The 18,055-nt window shown below is 48.6% G+C and overlaps 2 protein-coding genes across 2 annotated transcripts in view; one reads left to right on the forward strand and one right to left on the reverse strand.

The window, feature by feature from the left end:
* Window positions 1-18,055, reverse strand: part of TMCO4 (transmembrane and coiled-coil domains 4) — a 114,116-nt gene that overhangs the window by 50,084 nt on the left and 45,977 nt on the right. The gene's annotated exons all lie outside the window — the stretch shown is intronic.
* On the forward strand, window positions 1,188-17,677 carry HTR6 (5-hydroxytryptamine receptor 6). The gene is made up of 3 exons (XM_079987110.1): window positions 1,188-3,342; window positions 16,107-16,265; window positions 16,743-17,677. The coding sequence occupies exons 1-3, from the start codon at window positions 2,611-2,613 to the stop codon at window positions 17,139-17,141; spliced, it is 1,290 nt and encodes a 429-aa protein (XP_079843236.1). The 5' UTR covers window positions 1,188-2,610; the 3' UTR covers window positions 17,142-17,677.

An 18,055-nucleotide genomic window follows, 5' to 3' on the forward strand; every position in this document is an offset into this window, starting at 1 on the left:
GCATCTTAAAAAGTAGAGACATCACCTTGCCAACAAAGGTCCGTATAGTAAAAGCTATGGTTTTCCCAGTAGTGATGTATGGAAGTGAGAGCTGGACCATAAAGAAGGCTGATCGCCAAAGAATTGATGCTTTTGAATTATGGTGCTGGAGGAGACTCTTGAGAGTCCCATGGACTGCAAGAAGAACAAAGCTATCCATTCTTAAGGAAATCAGCCCTGAGTGCTCACTGGAAGGACAGATCCTGAATTTGAGGCTCCAATACTTTGGCCACCTCATGAGAAGAGAAGACTCCCTGGAAAAGACCCTGATGTTGGGAAAGATGGAGGGCACAAGGAGAAGGGGATGACAGAGGACGAGATGGCTGGACAGTGTTTTTGAAGCCACCAGCATGAGTTTGACCAAACTGCGGGAGGCAGTGGAAGACAGAAGTGCCTGGTCCATGGGGTCACGAAGAGTCGGACACGACTAAACGACTAAACAACAACAACAGCAAAGGCAATGTTGGCTGGAGCTCTGGGGATTGGGAGCCCAGCAAATTCTGGAGGGCTGCACATTCTCCATTCTTGAACTATACCATCGCTTGCCTTCGCTTCCACCACCCCCCGTCACAACTCTGCCTTCTTTTAATGAAGGAATGGGGAACTCCTCCATATTTTTTTGGGGGGTGTAGGCAATGCTGGCTGGAGCTCTGGGGAGATGCGAGTTCTTGGAGAACTTCAGATTTGGAAAGCCTGGTCTATCACACCTCCTCCTTGCAGTGCAGTCCTGCACATTAGGGTCGGGGAATTTGTGTGTCTCCAGACTCACGCAGGGCATAGTTAAACTATGGAACTCACTGCCACAGGAGGCAGTGACAACCACCAACTGGGCTGGCTTAGGAAAAGGAAAGGCTATCAGGGACAACTAGCCAAGTTGGCTAGGCTCTGCCTCCACAGTCAGAGGCAGGGATGCTTCTGAATATCCGTTGTGGGAAACTGCAGTGGGGAAGGGTGAGCTTCTGCTAAGATCCAATGGATTAAAACTGCAAGAAAGGAGATTCCAACTAAACATTAGGAAGAACTTTCAGAGAGCAAGAGCTGTTTGACAAGGGAAAGCCGAGGGAAGGATGGGGTAGCCTTCTGCCATATTTTTGTTTTTTAAAATAATTTTTATTAAGTTTTCCATATTTATCATTATCACATTCTATTACATAACTCTGTAACCTGAAACCTTTCTCATACTGAGCAACGACCTCCTTCCCTGCCTCTTTCTGACTTCCAGATATCTTTACTAGATTCTTCGCATTTCTATAACCACTTTTTAACCTACTATCTTCTTTTTGTACTTCACCTCATTATATGTAAATCAGTTTCTTATATTCGCATTACAAAACATTTCAGCTTAAACCTACAAACGTTTTCAGATGTTTACAATGCTCTTTCATATATAATACAAATTTGCTCCAGTCCTTTTGAAACAGTTTGTCGCACTGATTCCCCGTCAGCTTTCCCAATTTTACGTATTCCACCATCTTACTCTGCCATTCTTCCAATGTTGGAATTTCCTGCTCTTTCCGTTTCTGCGCCAGAAGTATCCTTGCAGCTGTTGTGGCATACAGAAACAAATTTATATCTTTTTTTTTTTAATATCCTCTCCAACTAAACCCAACAGGAATGCCTCTGGTATTTTGTTAAAATCTTCCAGGGATTCTCCAGCTGTGATTCCCGCACTGCAGGGGGTTGGACTAGATGATCCTTTGGAGGGGGGGACCCTTCCATTTCTGGTTGGCCACTGTGAGAACAGAATGTCGGACAAGGTAGGCTGTAGGCCTGATCCAGCAGACTCCTGTTATTTCCCCTGCTTCTACGAATATTCCAAGGGAATGACTCCAGGATTCTGAAGAGTTTGGAAAACGTTAACAATTGTGCTTTGGTTTTTTTAAAACAACAATAACAACCCAGTAACTGTTTCGACGCTGCATTGGGCGATTGGAGCCTTAACTGCCCATGAAGGGAAATAAACTCTGCCACACACACAAGTTGGCATGTGGTTCCTGAAAACACCAGCTGCACACTCGGTGCTTCCTTCCCTCCCCACACCCAGCCAAATCTTCGGGGTGAGAAAATTCACATCCTTTGTAGCAACGGAGCAGAGCTTTTGCGAGAGCGAGCGAGAGATAGATGCAGGAGCAGCGGAGAGGCATCGGCGGTGCTGCCAGCCAGCCGCATCCACGACAGCGGAGAGAAGGCAGAGCGTGCCTCCTTTTCGTTTTCTTCCGCACGCCAGGAGAAGATCTGCAGGGAGCAAAAGTGGGGAGCCGTGGGGGTGGCAGAGAGCGCTTGGAGGATTGTGGCTTCTGCTGCTCCCCCCTCCGACTTCCCCAGTTTGCCTCTTGATGGCTCGGAGGCTGCCGACTGATTGATGGGGGTCTCCCTCTTCGCGGAGGAACGCAGTGCAGCTCTGGCTCCTGGCAAAGAGTGGGAGGAAGGAGGAGAGAAGCAAGGAAAGAGCGAAAAGGGCACCAAATCCGTTCGCATCCTCCGAACGGCGAGCTGTCGGTGATGATCACCTAGCGCCGGCGTTCGGCCGAGCCGCAACCCCCCCTTCCGCCACGCTCTCCTGTCTTGTCAATGGAAGGGGAGCTGGGGAGCAGCAACGCCAGCGTGGCCGGTGGGGAATATTCCGGGCCGAGTGGCAGCGCTTGGACGGTTGCCTTCCTTGGCTTCATCGTCCTCTTGACCATGGTGGGCAACTTCTCCCTCATTCTGCTGATCTTCACCCAGCGGGCGCTCCGCAACACCTCCAACTACTTCCTGGTGTCTCTCTTCATGTCCGACCTGATGGTGGGCTCGGTGGTGATGCCGCCGGCGCTGCTGAACCAGCACTACGGTCGCTGGGTGCTGGACGGCGCCTTCTGCTCCGTCTGGTTCGCCTTTGACGTGATGTGCACCAGCGCCTCCATCCTCAACCTGTGCGTCATCAGCCTCGACCGCTACCTGCTCATCATCTCCCCGCTCAGGTACAAGCTGAGGATGACGTCCTGCAGGGCTGTGCTGCTCATCCTGGCCACCTGGACCTTAGCCGCCCTGGTCTCCTTCCTGCCCATCGAGATGGGCTGGCACAAGATGGAGTTCGGCCCGCGTCCCTTCAACGCCACCCACCAGGCCGAAGAAGAGGGGCAGTGCCGCGTGGCGGTCAGCCTGCCCTACGCCCTCATCGCCTCAGGTCTGACCTTCTTCCTCCCGTCCGTTGCCATCCTCTTCACCTACTGCCGCATCCTGCTCGCTGCTCGGAAGCAGGCGCTGCAGGTGGCCTCTCTTACCAACAACGTGTCCGTCGCAGCCGAGGAACCAACTCAACAGGTAGGTCCAAGTTGCTCCATGTTTCTAACTGGTTTCTGACAGGCCTCAGGGCTCTGGGCCTGTTCCGAGGCCCAGCTGTTGTCTGTACAGTCGTATCTCATGTTACGTCTGTTTCATGTTACGTTCTTTCAGGTTACGTCCCGTGGCGACCCGGAAGTACCGGAAAGGGTTACTTCCGGGTTTCGCCGCTCGCGCATGCATAGAAGCACAAAATGACGTCATGCACAGAAGCGGCGAATTGCAACCCACACATGTGCAGACGCGCCACTGCGGGTTGCGCTCTTTTCATGTTGCGAACGGGCCTCCGGAACGGATCCCATTCGCAACCAAAGGTACCACTGTACTTCGGGGTGGGGGTGGGAATAAAACTCAAGAGAAGGTAACGCAGCCGTGCTGTCAGAGGACCCCCCTCCCAGAGTCCTAAGAAGAGCTTGCTGGACTAAGCCAAGGGCCCATCAAGTTCAGCATCCCACAAATAGGATTCCAGTATTACAAGAGTATTATCTCCCTCTGTGGTTTCCAGAAACTGGAATCCAGAAGCGTTACTGCCTCTGACTGTGGATAGCCATCCACTGGCTGCCATCTCCTCCATGAATTTGTCCAATTCTGTTTTAGGGCGAACAAGTTGGTGGCCATCACTGCCTCCTGTAGCAGGGAGTTCCATAGGTCAACTCTGTGTCGTGTCAAGAAGTCCTTTCTTTTTATCATTCCTGAATCTGCCAACCTTCAGCTTGATTGGATATCCGCAACTTCTAGTGCAAACGAGAGAAGTAGGAAAACTTTGCTCCTGCCAAGAGTAGTTTTATAAACTTTTATCATGTCACCTGAAGCCACAGATGCTGGAAGGAAGCACCTACTATCGATAGGCAAACCTGCCCATTTCAGTCTTTCTCTGTTCCTTGACTTCCCAATCTTAAGTTCGCTTTGTAGCAAAAAATAATAAAGTTCTTGTGAAAATTCAGTTTTTCAGGGCAATCTCTCCCGACAGACTCATGACTGTACTCACTTTCCCTTAACAGACACATTCTTTGCAGAGCGATCTTCCCTGGCAGAACACACTTTTCCTTATTATTTTCACAAATAATAAGGAATTTTTTTTTTTGCATGCATGCTTTAATGTAATATATGCATTTTATTTTATTAAGCATTACAGTACTTGGCTGGTGAAACACATTGCAAAATTCGGAGAAGTGTGAATTTTTATGGTGGCTGAGTTCCATTTTGCAGATTTTAAAACAACGTGTGAAACAGACAGATTCTCTTTTAAATGTCAGCTGAATTTAATTCCCTCCTGGCCATTTCCCTCTATTGCTGCAAGGCCTCCCCTGGTGTGGACATGGGGGACACTCTCCCACCCCCAGTGGTCTTCCCCACTGCCTCAGGCAATGCAATTTCTTAGGCCAGTCAGCCCAGAGCAAGACAGATTCATCCAATCCTGTTATGGTATTATATGCACTGAGAGTGATCAATCATTCTGCCATGCACACATCAAAATGAGCAGCTCATTGTTTGGGGCTTTTGTCACCTTCCAATCAGCCACTATCACACCATGACAACCAGCATAATTGGTTCATTCAAGGGGGCTGAGCCTAAGAAGCTGCCCGTTGCCTCCCTGTATGAGTCACCGCTGCAAACCTGAAGCCCCGGGAGCTGCTGCCAGCCAGTGTAGACAGTACTGAGCTAGATGGACCAAGGGTCTGGCTCAGTGGAAGGCTGTTTCCTATGTTCCTCTGTCCTCCCAACATCTCACTGTAAGTGGTTTAAAAAGGTAAAGGGACCCCTGACCATTAGGTCCAGTCGTGGCCGACTCTGGGGTTGCAGCCCTCAACTCGCTTTATTGGCTGAGGGAGCCGGCGTACAGCTTCCAGGTCATGTGGCCAGCATGACTAAGCCGCTTCTGGCGAACCAGAGCAGTGCACAGAAACGCCGTTTACCTTCCCGCCGGAGCGGTACCTATTTATCTACTTGCACTTTTGACGTGCTTTCAAACTGCTAGGTTGGCAGGAGTGGGGACCGAGCAACGGGAGCTCACCCTGTCACGGGGATTCGAACAGCCGACCTTCTGACGGGCAAGTCCTAGGCTCTGTGGTTTATCCCACAGCGCCACCCGCGTCCCTCGTAAGTGGTTTACAATTGTTAATATTATATTGTTGTCAACTGCCCTGGGACCTGAGGGTGAAAGCAGGGAATAAATCGTAGTCGTCACTCCCCAATATTTGCCACCTGAGGCAGCCACCCCAAACCACTTAATGATAGGGCCGGCTTGGTGCTTTGTGTGATATCTCCTGCAAGGAAAACATCTTCCTGCTCAGGAATCTACCAATATATGCAGGAACCTGGAACCAGTTTAAGAGCAAGATTAACCTGCACTTTCTCGTTTTGGCGGTGGCGGTGTTTGGAATCAGCTGGGCTTCTTCTTCGGAAGTCCTGTCAGAAGACAGGTGTTAAAACCACAAATCTGGTGTGACTTACTAGTTAACGGCTCAGTTTCCTGCTCGCAGTCGGGTGCTGTGTTTTCCCCAGATAAGGCCAATTCCTTTCATCTGCCTCCTCCTCTATTTCTCTCCCCGTCGCTGCTTTTGGGTGTCTTTTGTGGGGAAGAGACAATCTCATTATAGAGAGAATGAAGTGTTCTTCGACTAACTTTGGAACGGTTTTACAACAAAGCTTCTCTCAAAAATCAGGCTTTTGTGAGGGGTTTATTTGTCGCTGGTGGTGGTAGAGACACTTCCCCAAGCTTAGAATCCCACATCTGCTGCTAAGGAACTCAGAGGACATCTAGACCAACCCCCAGTTCAATGTAGAATCTGCAGTTCAGGATGCAACTCCTGAAGCATCCATTGGCTGTTGGTGCCCATTGGGGCTGGTGGGGAAGAAGGCAAGGAGCCCCACAGGAGGTGGAACCAGAGCCAATGATTGGCTGAGGCAGAACTATTGAACGGCAGAGCCAACTCATGACAGTTTTTACCCCATCTTCCTCCTCCCTGCTGAGGTCTACAAGGAGCAACACTGAGACCATGGAGGAGCAAGATGACAGGCGTGGCCTTTAAATGAGAACCTCCCCAGCTTGTTATTTTCTTTTAATACTTTAAAATTGTCAACAGACTAGAGGGCCTTGGCAGAAAGGCAGTCTAGGAATGCATGCATCAATCAATCAATTGGTCAATCAATTACTCCACACTTCTTGAAATGGGCGCGCAAACAGAAACCCAGCTGAGAACCTTTGAACATCAGACATCTCCAAATTCAGCAATGCCATTCTCCAATCAGAAATGTTCTGTCAGTGGTAAAGTTGTGCATATTCTTCTGCAAATGACCTACCCTCGTCCCGAAGTGTGATGTCAGGGGGAATTGTTTGCACACACAGAAAAAGCCCAAATTCAGGAGAAATGGACACCAGATGGAATTAAAAATGAAGAACTGAAGCGATGCAGTAATGATGCAGGCTGAATTTCAGTGCAGAAAATTGAGGAACAGACAGAAACTGCAAATGATTATGTTCACCAGTCCCTAGCAGTTGAGAGTAGGAAAGGACAAACAAAATGAAGCCTTTGATAGTCCCCTCCTCCTCCATGAATCTGCCCAATCCTCTTTTAAAGCTGTCTAGGTTTGTGGCCATCACTGCCTCCTGTGGGAGAGAGTTCCACAGGCTAACACTGCACTGGGTGAAAAGGGGCTTTTAAAAATCCTTCCTGAATCGCCCAACATTCAGCTTCCATCAGTTTGCAGTGTTACAAGGCAGAAGAACTGTTCTCCATGTCATGTGGAATTTTATAAAGGTCTACCATGCAAGCTCTCACTCGCCTTTCCCCTAAACTGAAAAGTCCCAAACACTGCAACTTTTTATAGAATCATAGAATCGGAGAGTTGGAACAGACCCTGAGGATCATCTAGTCCAACCCCCTGGAATGCCAGAATCTCAGCTAAAGCATCCACGACAGATGGCCAGCCAACCTCTACATAAAAACTGCCAAGGAAAGAGAGTTCACCACTTTCCGAAGGAGTCCGTTCCACTGTCTTCATAGGGGAGTCGCTTCACCCCCTGGTCATTCTGCTTGCCCTTTATGTGACGCACAGTAATTTCTCCTTATATACTTATATAAGCAGATAGGAAACACGGGAGGTTGCTTTATTCTGAGTCAGGACACTTGGTCCACCTAACTCAGCACTGCCTCCACTGACTGCCAGGATCTCTCCAGGGTTTCAGACAGGGGTCTGTTCCAGTCCTACCAGGAGATTCCAGGGATTCAACTTGGGTTGCTATGCAAGCAAATCGAGGAATGCATATTTCTGTTTTGTTTAATAATAATAATAATTATTTTTTATTTATATCCCGCCCTCCCCAGCCGAAGCCGGGCTCAGGGCGGCTAACAACAATAAAATAATACAACATTCTAAAATCATTTCATTATAAAATTAATTCAAATCAGATTAATGGCAACCATTGGGCTAGAGTTCTGTGAAGATTGCCGAAGGAGGGGGTCAGGCTGTGCCTTGGCCAAAGGCCTGGTGGAACAGCTCTATCTTGCAGGCCCTGTGGAAAGATGTCAAGTCCTGGAGGGCCCTAGTCTCTTGTGACAGAGCGCTCCACCAGATTGGAGCCACAGCCGAAAAAGCCCTGGCTCTGGTTGAGGCCAGCCTAACCTCTCTGTGGCCTGGGACCTCCAAGATGTTTTTGTTTGAAGATTGTAAGTTCCTCTGTGGGACATACCAGGAGAGGCGGTCCCGAAGGTACGAGGGTCCTAGGCCGTATAGGGCTTTAAAGGTTAAAACCAGCACCTTAAACCTGATCCTGTACTCCACCAGGAGCCAGTGCAGCTGGTATAGCACCGGGTGAATGTGATTTCGCAGCAAGGATCCCGTAAGGAGTTTGGGGTGATAAATCTCACCCTTTTCTCACGCTCTCTTTGTCTCTGACTCTTTTGTTCTCTCCTGAAGAAGATAGCTGAAGCCTCCGAAATGAAAACAGTGGAGGAGGAGGAAATCTGTCAGGCTCGTTGTCGGAGAATATTGAGGAGCTGCTGCTCATCATGCAAAGCGGGGCGGGGAGCGGGGGGTGGGTGGGGAGAAGCTACTCCAGTCCCCTCCGCAACCCGGTACCATGTGTGAGTGGGCAGCAAGCAGCCGCTGCGCAGGGAAGAAAGAGAGCAGGCAAGGGACATGGAGCAGTGACTCCAAAAGCTCGTTTCCTACGCTCCAACTGTCCCTGTTTACCGAGGACAACGGCTGAGCACAGCACGTGCCTTTTATAAAATGGAGATGACACAAAAGGAGGAGGCAGGAACGAAGCCCAAAGGTTACTAGTCCTCATGATTTCTGAATGGAACCTCCAGGGTCAGAAGCAGCCTACCTCTCTGGGGCTTATCATTGGGGCATTTTGTTGGCTTCTGTGGGGACAGGGTGCTGGATTAGATGGGCTTTTGGCATGATCCATTATTTTATTTTATTAGAAAAAAAATTTTTTAATAATAATAATTGCTGTCCTTCCGCCAGCAGATGAAGATGGTTTTATCCCAACAGGGCTGTTCTGTCTTTATCACTTGTATTTTAAAATTTGCTTTTTACATTGTTTTAGTTCATTTAGAATTCAATTACTTTTTAACGATCACTTTTTATTACGTTTTCGGCTTTTTGCATTTTATCTGTGTCGGTTCAATTGTTGTGTAAGCTGCCTTCTGGGGGAAGAGGCGGAATATTAATATTAATATTAATATTAATTATAGTTACGATACATTGCCTGCCTTTCATCTTAAGGTCCCGTGGTCAGTTGCAACAACTACAATCGAACAATTAAAATGCAACCTTAAAAAGATTTTAGAACAACTTTTCATTCGGGCGTGCGACTGTCTGTCATGAGTGCAGGATGCTGGACTGATCCAACAGAACTCTGCTTATACTTATGCTGTACGGAGGCACTTAAGCAGGTTCAGCTGAGGGGAAGGAAATGAATTCGAGGGAGAGCGAACAAGGCAGCATGCAGAGACACAACGAGCAATTCCAGACTTAACAGCTCGCAGGTGAACATGGCAGCTGCTCCTATCAGAAAGCATCACGTCTGCGGCAGAGTCTGAACCATTGAACGTGTTACTTATTTATTTGCTTGTTGTATTTATACTTGCCCTTCCTCCCTAAGAAGCCCAGGCAGGCAGAATAAGATGCACAAATCAAAACATTTCAGAACAGATCAAAACCCTCTAAAAACCAATGATGGTTGAAAACATCCACAGGCAAGAGGTTGCCTCCTATGCTATGCTGAAAGAGACTTGGTGTTAGGTGGACAGCACTGAAGTGCACTGAAGTGCACAGTCTGGTGATTTCTTTAACTGTGGCGTGCTAAAGCTGCAATGGGATGAGGGTGGCGCCATGGGTTAAACCACAGAGCCTAGGACTTGCCGATCAGAAGGTCGGTGGTTCAAATCCCTGCGACGGGGTGAACTCCCATTGCTCGGTCCCTGCTCCTGCCAACCTAGCAGTTCGAAAGCACTTCAAAGTGCAAGTAGATAAATAGGTACCGCTCTGGCGGGAAGGTAAATAGCATTTCCATGCGCTGCTCTGGTTCGCCAGAAGCGGCTTAATCATGACCCGGAAGCTGTACACCGGCTCCCTTGGCCAATAAAGCGAGATGAGCGCCGCAACCCCAGAGTTGGTCACGACTGGACCCAATGGTCAGGGGTCCCTTTACCTTTACCTTTAAAGCTGCAATGCTCTGGTTGAAAAAAAGCACAATGCCCATTTGGGAGGGAGCCCTGCATTTGAAAGGGGGCAGGGGAGAAAGTCCAGATTAATCCGCACCTCTCTGGAAATTAATCTTCACAAGGATGTAAATAAGTGAAACTTGCTAGCCAGCGCAGCCTAGCCATCTCCAGACCCCCAGGATCCTGCTCTGCTCATGCTTGCCATGTTGGGAAAATCTAATTAACCCCATTGCCAAGTTCAATAAGCACTCCAACTAGCGGGAAATCGGACATGTCAGCAGGGCATTTTTTTTGCGGGGGGGGGGGTGAAGATTGGCAAACCCTGCGATGAATAACATAATCTTTCTCCCGGCATTTGAGGAAGGTAGGGCTCAGATGCATCAGTAAGATGAAAAGCAGCCTCCCCGGTGCCACACTTTTCTAATGCCACCCTCTGACAAATGACTAATGTTCTAGGCAAGCGAGATTTAATTTGCCAAGACCATTTAGTCACTAGCGTGCTTGTTAAGGGGAAATGGAGCTGTTCCCAGGCCTCTCTCTCTCTCTCACTCCCTCCTTCTCTGTGTGTGCTGCAGTCCAGCAGATGTGCAAGACCCAGCTCTGGGAGCAAGGATCCAGCTTCCCAAGAATGCCAGCTTGAAATAATAAAACACACGTCAAGGTTCTGGCCCTTACAGGTGCAGAACCTAGCTTCTCAGCTTTCTTTTATCTTCCCCATTTTCCTTGTCCTCATAGCTTTCCTTCCCTCCCCTCAAAAATAAGAGGCAACAGGCTGCAGACAGCTTTCATTCTCCAGCAATCTCATCTATTGACCCCTTGTGCCCTACAGGAGAATGACAGGCCTAATTACCTTTAAATGTTTTGGAGGCGGAAACTTCAAAAACTCGCCATGTCAGGGCCAGACAGGTTCTCGGGTAGAAATGCTTTTAGGAGAAAGAAGCAGGGGGATCTGGAATCTGGTATTCCAATTTATCAGTAGGGGATGAGGAAGGAACGGCTTGAATTATTTCCCTTTTGGACAGTGATCAATGCTAGCCGGATACCTGCAGCTTTTACTGCATTGCCATAATTAGCGCAATTCCGCCCCCAATCATTTAAGTAATTGCCTCAGCACCTTCGGTAAACAACCTAATTGCTAAGTTCCTCAATAAGTAGTTAATCTCAACTCCAACACCCCATAATTGCCCACCCCATTTATTGCAAACAAACACAAGCTAAAAGGGTCACAATGGTGTTTTGCAACTTACAAAGCCATCATCAAACTTACAAAGCCATCATCAACCCTTCCATTTGGAATAATTGAAAGAACCAGGAGAATTGTGCGGGAAAGGACAGCAAGTGTTTAAAACTACAATCTGAGTTGTTTTAATCCGTCCTGTTAAATTGCCTCAATGTGACACTCTCTTGCTGGTGGTTAGCTCAAGGGCTCCAATTCAACTTGATGTTGGATTCCAGCTTCCATCAGCCTCAGCCAGGGATGACCAATGGCCATGAATGATGAGGACCCCAAACCCACAACACCTGGAGGCTCACAGGTTGCCCACCCCTATATGAACTGAAAGCAGATGAGGTAGGTGGGAGCAGCAAAAGCAAATGATGGTTTAGTTCACCGATGGGCGACCGTTGCTCTTCCAGATACTGTTATCGACTCCAGTTCCCATCAGTCCCAGACACCATGGGCAACAGTCATGGATGATGAGAACTGTAGTTCAACAACATCTGGAGGAGCACCAACAGAGGAAGGCAGCCCTAGTGCTGGAATGTGGACAGAGTGACCAAGATGATCAGGGGCCTGGAAACTAAGCCTGATGAGGAACAGTTGAGGGAGCGGAGTATGCTTTGCCTGGAAAAGAGAAAACTGATAGGTGATTGGAGGGCTGTCACATGGAAGAGGGAGCAATCTTGTTTCCTCCCTGCTCTGGAGAGTAGGACCCGAACCAATGGATTCAAGTTACAAGAAAGGAGATTGTGACTAAACATCTGGAAGATCTTTCTGAGGTCGAAGCTGTTCTACCGTGGAACAGACTCCCACAAGAGGTGGTGGACTCTCCTTCCTTGGAAGTTTTTAAGTAGAGGTTGGATGGCTATCTGTCATGGATGCTTGAGTTGATATCCCTACACTGCAGCAGATTGGACTAGAAGACCTAACTCTACAATTCTACGATTCTCTGTTTGCGAATGCTGTTATAGGTCACTGACAGCAATAGACAACATCTTTGCTGCAGGGATAAAAGAGGGACTTCACTTCTCCTCTGCTTCCCAGGACAGGGAAAGAGAAAAGGGATATGGGTCTTTCACCTCTGCCTGCCATCATTCACTAGTCTAGTCCGCAAGACCATGAGGAAACTCTTGGTCGATAGCAATGGAGCCATTTCAGCACCACGGACAGTGGCCACTGCACCATCAACAGGGAGGGGACTTTGACTGGCAAATCCTTTTCGCCTCAGCCCGTTAAAGGGTTTTGAGATGGTGAATGACCTCCCTTTAACAAAGCTTTCAAAATACCCCTGCATCTTACTCAAACCTCTAAGGCAGAGCCTAGTTTAGATGGTGACAGTCAGTCAGAGACCCCTATAATTTAAGTCACTGGAAGGCTACCACCCATGGTGGAAGGAAATGATACCTTTAAGGTTACAGCAGCAAAAAAATAAACCCCCAACAGTTATAATCCTAAATGGTGCTGCTGCCCTTAGTTCTCAGATTATAAACATGCTCTCACAGAGGAAAACTGAATCCCCACCAATCAAGCTTTCGTTGGTTTGTTTAGCAATTAAGGCTCATGGCTCTTCATAAGTAAACCTCTCCCCATATGCAGATTCTGCCCTGGGGAAATTGGAACCCAGCTCTTGGAACTCCTTCCAGAAATGAAAAAAAAACTGTTGCACATCATTTGCAACACCCACCTAGTATATGACTGGCTGCTTTGCGCCAGGCAGTGAATCACAATGCAGGTTTGAGATTCCTGGCCTGCCTTGTGATGCGGTCTCAAGCTCAGAGCAGGAGACACTAAGGAACGTACATAACAGGACCAGTATGCTATGTTCTAGAGCTAAGTCCACAGGAAATGCCAACATTCACTTACTGCCAGGAGTTTTTCAGATGCCATAGTCTATGCCGACTAATCAAGGGTCACTACAGCAAACCTCTGCAAGGCTCTACACACTGAGGATGCCAGAACCTCCGTTCAAACGGCCACACACTTTGTTGCTGGGCAACAGCCCTTGGTGACATGGAATGAACGGCCACCGTGCCAAGATTCTAGGAGGGACAGTGTGTCATAGTAGACTTGGACCTGGGAAATCAGGGTTAAAAGCCCCACTCAGCCAGGAGACTCCCTGGGTGACCTTGGGCTGGTCACTCACTTTCAGCCTAACTGGCCTCACCAGATTCTTGTGAGAAGACAGGGAGAAGGAGAAATATGGACCTTACCTGGAGAAAAAGGCAGGATATACATGCCATAAAACAGATCCATAAACAGTATTTCTTCCACAGGATTTTGTACTTGATAGTCCCCTATGCTAGACTGAGAATATTCCTTCCAACTTGCCTGCATTTAGACACAGCCACAAGATTGAGAGTGAAGTCAATTTGGGTTCAGGCAAGACCCGAGGCATAATGGCTTTACTGAGGCCTCGGGAACAGACTGGGGAAACAGTGGAAAGGGTCTGATTTATATAAACCTCAGCCAGCCCCTGGCAACACCCACCTAGTGAATGACTGGCTGCATTGTGATGTGGACTCAAGCTCAGAGGCGACACTAAGGAACAAGCAAGACCCAAGGCTTAATGGCTTTACTGAGGCCTCAGGAACAGACTGGGGAAACAGGGGAAAGGGTCTCCTCTGCAACAAATAATTTCGATTTCCTCTTACAAGCAGACTCCCAGAGTGCAATAGCAACAAGATTAAAGAAAGTACTTCTCCACAAAGCATGTAGTTAAAGTATGGAATTCACACCTGCAGGAGGCAGCGACTGCCACTAACTTGGTTGCATTAAAAAAGGGGAGTGGACAACTTCTTGGATTCTCGTCAATGACAGAGGGTGTGTGTGTGTGTGTTTTCATTACATTCTGTATTCACGAAGTAAAGTATTATTGTTCTGGACCATGGAGATGAAGAAACACATCCCTAAATTGTGCCTCTAGGCACACTAAAATAAAAACTTTAATTTGCAAAACAAAATAATATGGAGGAAACAGGTCCTTGGGGTGTTTTTGAATGCTGGATCTCCCCCCCCCCCACACCAAAATCAGGGTTTATTTAATTTAGAGATGATGCAGTGATAACAATTGACTGCTGGGAGAAAAAGAGAGCCTATGATTTGCCAACTGAAATATTCAAGGCTTGGAAAAAGAGAAAGAAATCTAATTAAGAAGCCTCTGTAATCAATAGCAAAAATCTTGTACCGTACGGCTGAGCTGAAAGGTATGATGGATTAATTAGATTTCATGAGCCTGGATTGCTTTCTATTGAGGGTAGAAGGAACAATGGAATTGTACAGTTGGAAGGGACCCAAAGTGTCATCTAGACTATACCCCAACAATGCAGGAATCACTGCTCAAGAATCCTTGACAGATGACTATCAAATAGCACTACTTAGTGGGAAGAGACTCCAATGAAAACCCTCGTTCTTACATATTTTTACATGGCTGTTTATCTGTATATATTTTGAAATTTTATATATGGATGTTTTATGATGGCCTATATCTGTATTAGGGACGCAGGTGGCGCTGTGGGTTAAAGCCTCAGCGCCTAGGGCTTGCCGATCGAAAGGTCGGCGGTTCGAATCCCTGCGGCGGGGTGCGCTCCCGCTGCTCGGTCCCAGCGCCTGCCAACCTAGCAGTTCGAAAGCACCTCCGGGTGCAAGTAGATAAATAGGGACCGCTTACCAGCGGGAAGGTAAACGGCGTTTCCGTGTGCGGCTCTGGCTCTGGCTCTGGCCAGAGCAGCTTCGTCACGCTGGCCACGTGACCCGGAAGTGTCTCCAGACAGCGCTGGCCCCTGGCCTCTTAAGTGAGATGGGCGCACAACCCCAGAGTCTGTCAAGACTGGCCCGTACGGGCAGGGGTACCTTTACCTTTTATATCTGTATTAAGGGACAGGGGTGGCGCTGTGGGTTAAACCACAGAGCCTAGGACTTGCCAATCAGAAGGTTGGCGGTTCGAATCCCCACGACGGGGTGAGCTCCCGTTGCTCGGTCCCTGCTCCTGCCAACCTAGCAGTTCGAAAGCACGTCAAAGTGCAAGTAGATAAATAGGTACTGCTCCGGCGGGAAGGTAAACGGAGTTTCCTTGTGCTGCTCTGGTTCGCCAGAAGCGGCTTAGTCACGCTGGCCACATGACCTGGAAGCTGTACGTTGGCTCCCTCGGCCAATAAAGCAAGATGAGCACCGCAACCCCAGAGTCAGCCATGACTGGACCTAATGGTCAAGGGTCCCTTTACCTTTATATCTGTAATGCCCGATAAAGGTTTGGCGAAGTAAGACCACCAAATCACCTCTCAGTCTCCTCTTCTCTTGACTAAACATACCCACTTCCCTCAACCACTCCTCACAAGGCATGGTTTCCAGACCCTTTATCATCTTGGCCACCCTCCTCGACACACATTCCAGCTTGTCAATCCTGTATCCTTAAATTGTGGTACAGTCAAACCTCGGTTGTTGAACCTAATCCGTTCCGGAATCCCTTTCGGCTTCTGAAACATTCGACAATCGAGGCGCGGCTTCCGATTGGTTGCAGGAGCTTCCTGCACTCAAGCGGAAGCCGCATCGGACGTTCGGCTTCCAAAAAACGTTCGGAAACTGGAGCATTTAGTTCTGGGTTTGGGGCGTTTGGGAGTCGAAACGTTTCAAAACGGACCCATTCGGGAACTGAGGTTTGACTGTACCCAGAACTGGTACCACTAGGCAACCTAGGATTGCATTAGCCTTTTTTGATGCTGCAACACACTGTCGACTCAAATATAGCTTTTGAGAAGGGGAGCCGTGCTCTAATCTGATCAGGAACGAGGAGCACATTTGTGCATGCGTGCCTCTCTCTTCCTCATGCGCCACCTTGCCTTTTCCCTTCATAGGTCCACAGAGTTCACAGCCAATCGGCTGCCATGAGCGACACCCGAAAATTCTCCAACAAGCACAGCAAGAGAGCCCTGAAGGCCAGCCTAACTTTGGGCGTCCTTTTGGGGATGTTTTTCGTGGCCTGGCTCCCCTTTTTCGTCTGTAACGTGGCCCAGGTAAGTCCTGGGGTCCAGGAAATCGGCTCAGCTCTACAGAACCATGTCTGGTGGTGGAATCGCTTTCCATGGGCTTGTATTCAGCTCTATGATTCAGTGTGGTGTAGTGATTAGTGTGTTGGGCTAGGACAATCTACAAAAAAAGACGTGGGTTTGACTCAGTATGGTCTCGATTTTTATCGTTTCGTTAACAATAGTACAGTTATCTCCCTTCTGTCTCAGCCACAGTGACCATAATGGAGAAATTCCCTTAGCGCTTTAGATTGATGTACACCCCGTGGGTGGGAGACGTATGCAGAATGTCAAAGGGTATCCTAAAAGGCTGTTTTGATGCCCTGCAGATGACTGCATGCAAGACTTAACACCTGCACAGGCATTTGCTTTTGGGAAACGGCACTTTATGCCTGGCGATGTTTTGCAGGAAAAGAAAAGGAAGTTCCTGTAACATAAACCCTGCGTGTTCTTCCTTCCCTCCAGGCAGTCTGCAAGTGCGTGTCGGAGGACTTCTTTGACACCCTGACCTGGCTGGGCTATTGCAACAGCACCATGAACCCAATCATCTACCCACTCTTCATGCGGGACTTCAAGAGGGCCATGGCAAAGTACCTGCCCTGCTGCCGGAGGGCTTGGGACCGCCGCCCCAGCCCCATCTCGCTCTCCATGAGGAACTCAAACAGCGGCCCCCGGCCCGGCACGTCCCTCAAGAACGTCCTGGCGCTCCCGGGGGACACGGACTCGGCCGACTCCATCACCCAAGTCCATGACGAGTGCGGTCAGCGCCTGGGGTCCCTCCCAGCCACGGGGGCTGATTCGGTGACGCTTTTCAACCTGGAGCAGGAGCTCCGTATCCACCATCTGAACACCCCCATGGACTGAGGACGGCCTGTCCGGGCTTCCCAGCTGCCCTAGACATTCGCAAAGGACCTTGTGTGGTTCAACTATGGAACTTGCTCGATAGGAGGCAGGCTTGGCCAATGACTGGGCTGGCTTTAAAAGAGGATTGAACCAATTTGTGAAGGAGGGTAAGGCAGCCGATGGTTATGAACCACAGTGGCTGTTTTCCGCCTCCACGGTTGGAGGCAGTGATGGTTCTGAAAAGCAGTTGCTGGAAGCCGCCGGAGGGGAGAGTGTGCTCTTCTGCTCAGATCCAACTTGCTGATTTCTCATGGTGGTTGGCTGCCATGAGAAGAGGAAGCTCAAAACAGCCTCTGTTTTGATCCAGCAGGGCTGTTGTTCTTCAGAGCTCTAGGAAGAAGTATCTGCTGCGGGCAGCCATGGTCTTGAGCCACAGTGGCAAACTGTCTGATGCTCTCGACTCTGTGTGAGGCACAACAGCTAAGCAGAAGCATGGCAGAATAATGAGGGAACCGCCGAGAGATGGAGCTTTTTCAGGGAGGATATAAAGGCGGCAGGAACGGATATTTTCATGCAGACCTACCAGAGATGGGCTTCTCAAACAAACATGCAAACTGAAGTGCAGCGCTCTTTCCAAACTTGCATCTCTCTGGATTTTCGAAGCGTAGTTTCTCTCCAACCAAAGATCGGGCGCACGAGTGTGCAGGCATTAGCGTGAAGTGCATGCAAAAAAACGTGTATGTTTAGCTAAAGCATACAGGAATGGCATTCCGTTAGAGGAGGCTGATTGCAAGGAAGCATCCATTAGGAAAAACTGCATTCAAAACCTTTTCTATAGGACACATGCAATTTTTATAGGAAAAATATGTACTAATCTTCATGCAGACTTTTAAAAAAAACCCACCAACATATGCAGAAATGGAGCAAATAAAACG

Source organism: Podarcis cretensis (assembly GCF_951804945.1).
Source record: "Podarcis cretensis genome assembly, chromosome: 8".
NCBI classification, from domain to species: domain Eukaryota; kingdom Metazoa; phylum Chordata; class Lepidosauria; order Squamata; family Lacertidae; genus Podarcis; species Podarcis cretensis.

Excerpts from the sequence above, each read along its gene's own strand:
- HTR6 (XM_079987110.1), top strand. The coding sequence starts at position 2,611 with ATGGAAGGGGAGCTGGGGAGCAGCAACGCCAGCGTGGCCGGTGGGGAA. Across the intron at positions 3,343-16,106 it reads CCGAGGAACCAACTCAACAG|GTCCACAGAGTTCACAGCCA; the intron begins GTAGGTCCAAGT and ends TTCCCTTCATAG. Across the intron at positions 16,266-16,742 it reads TCGTCTGTAACGTGGCCCAG|GCAGTCTGCAAGTGCGTGTC; the intron begins GTAAGTCCTGGG and ends CCTTCCCTCCAG.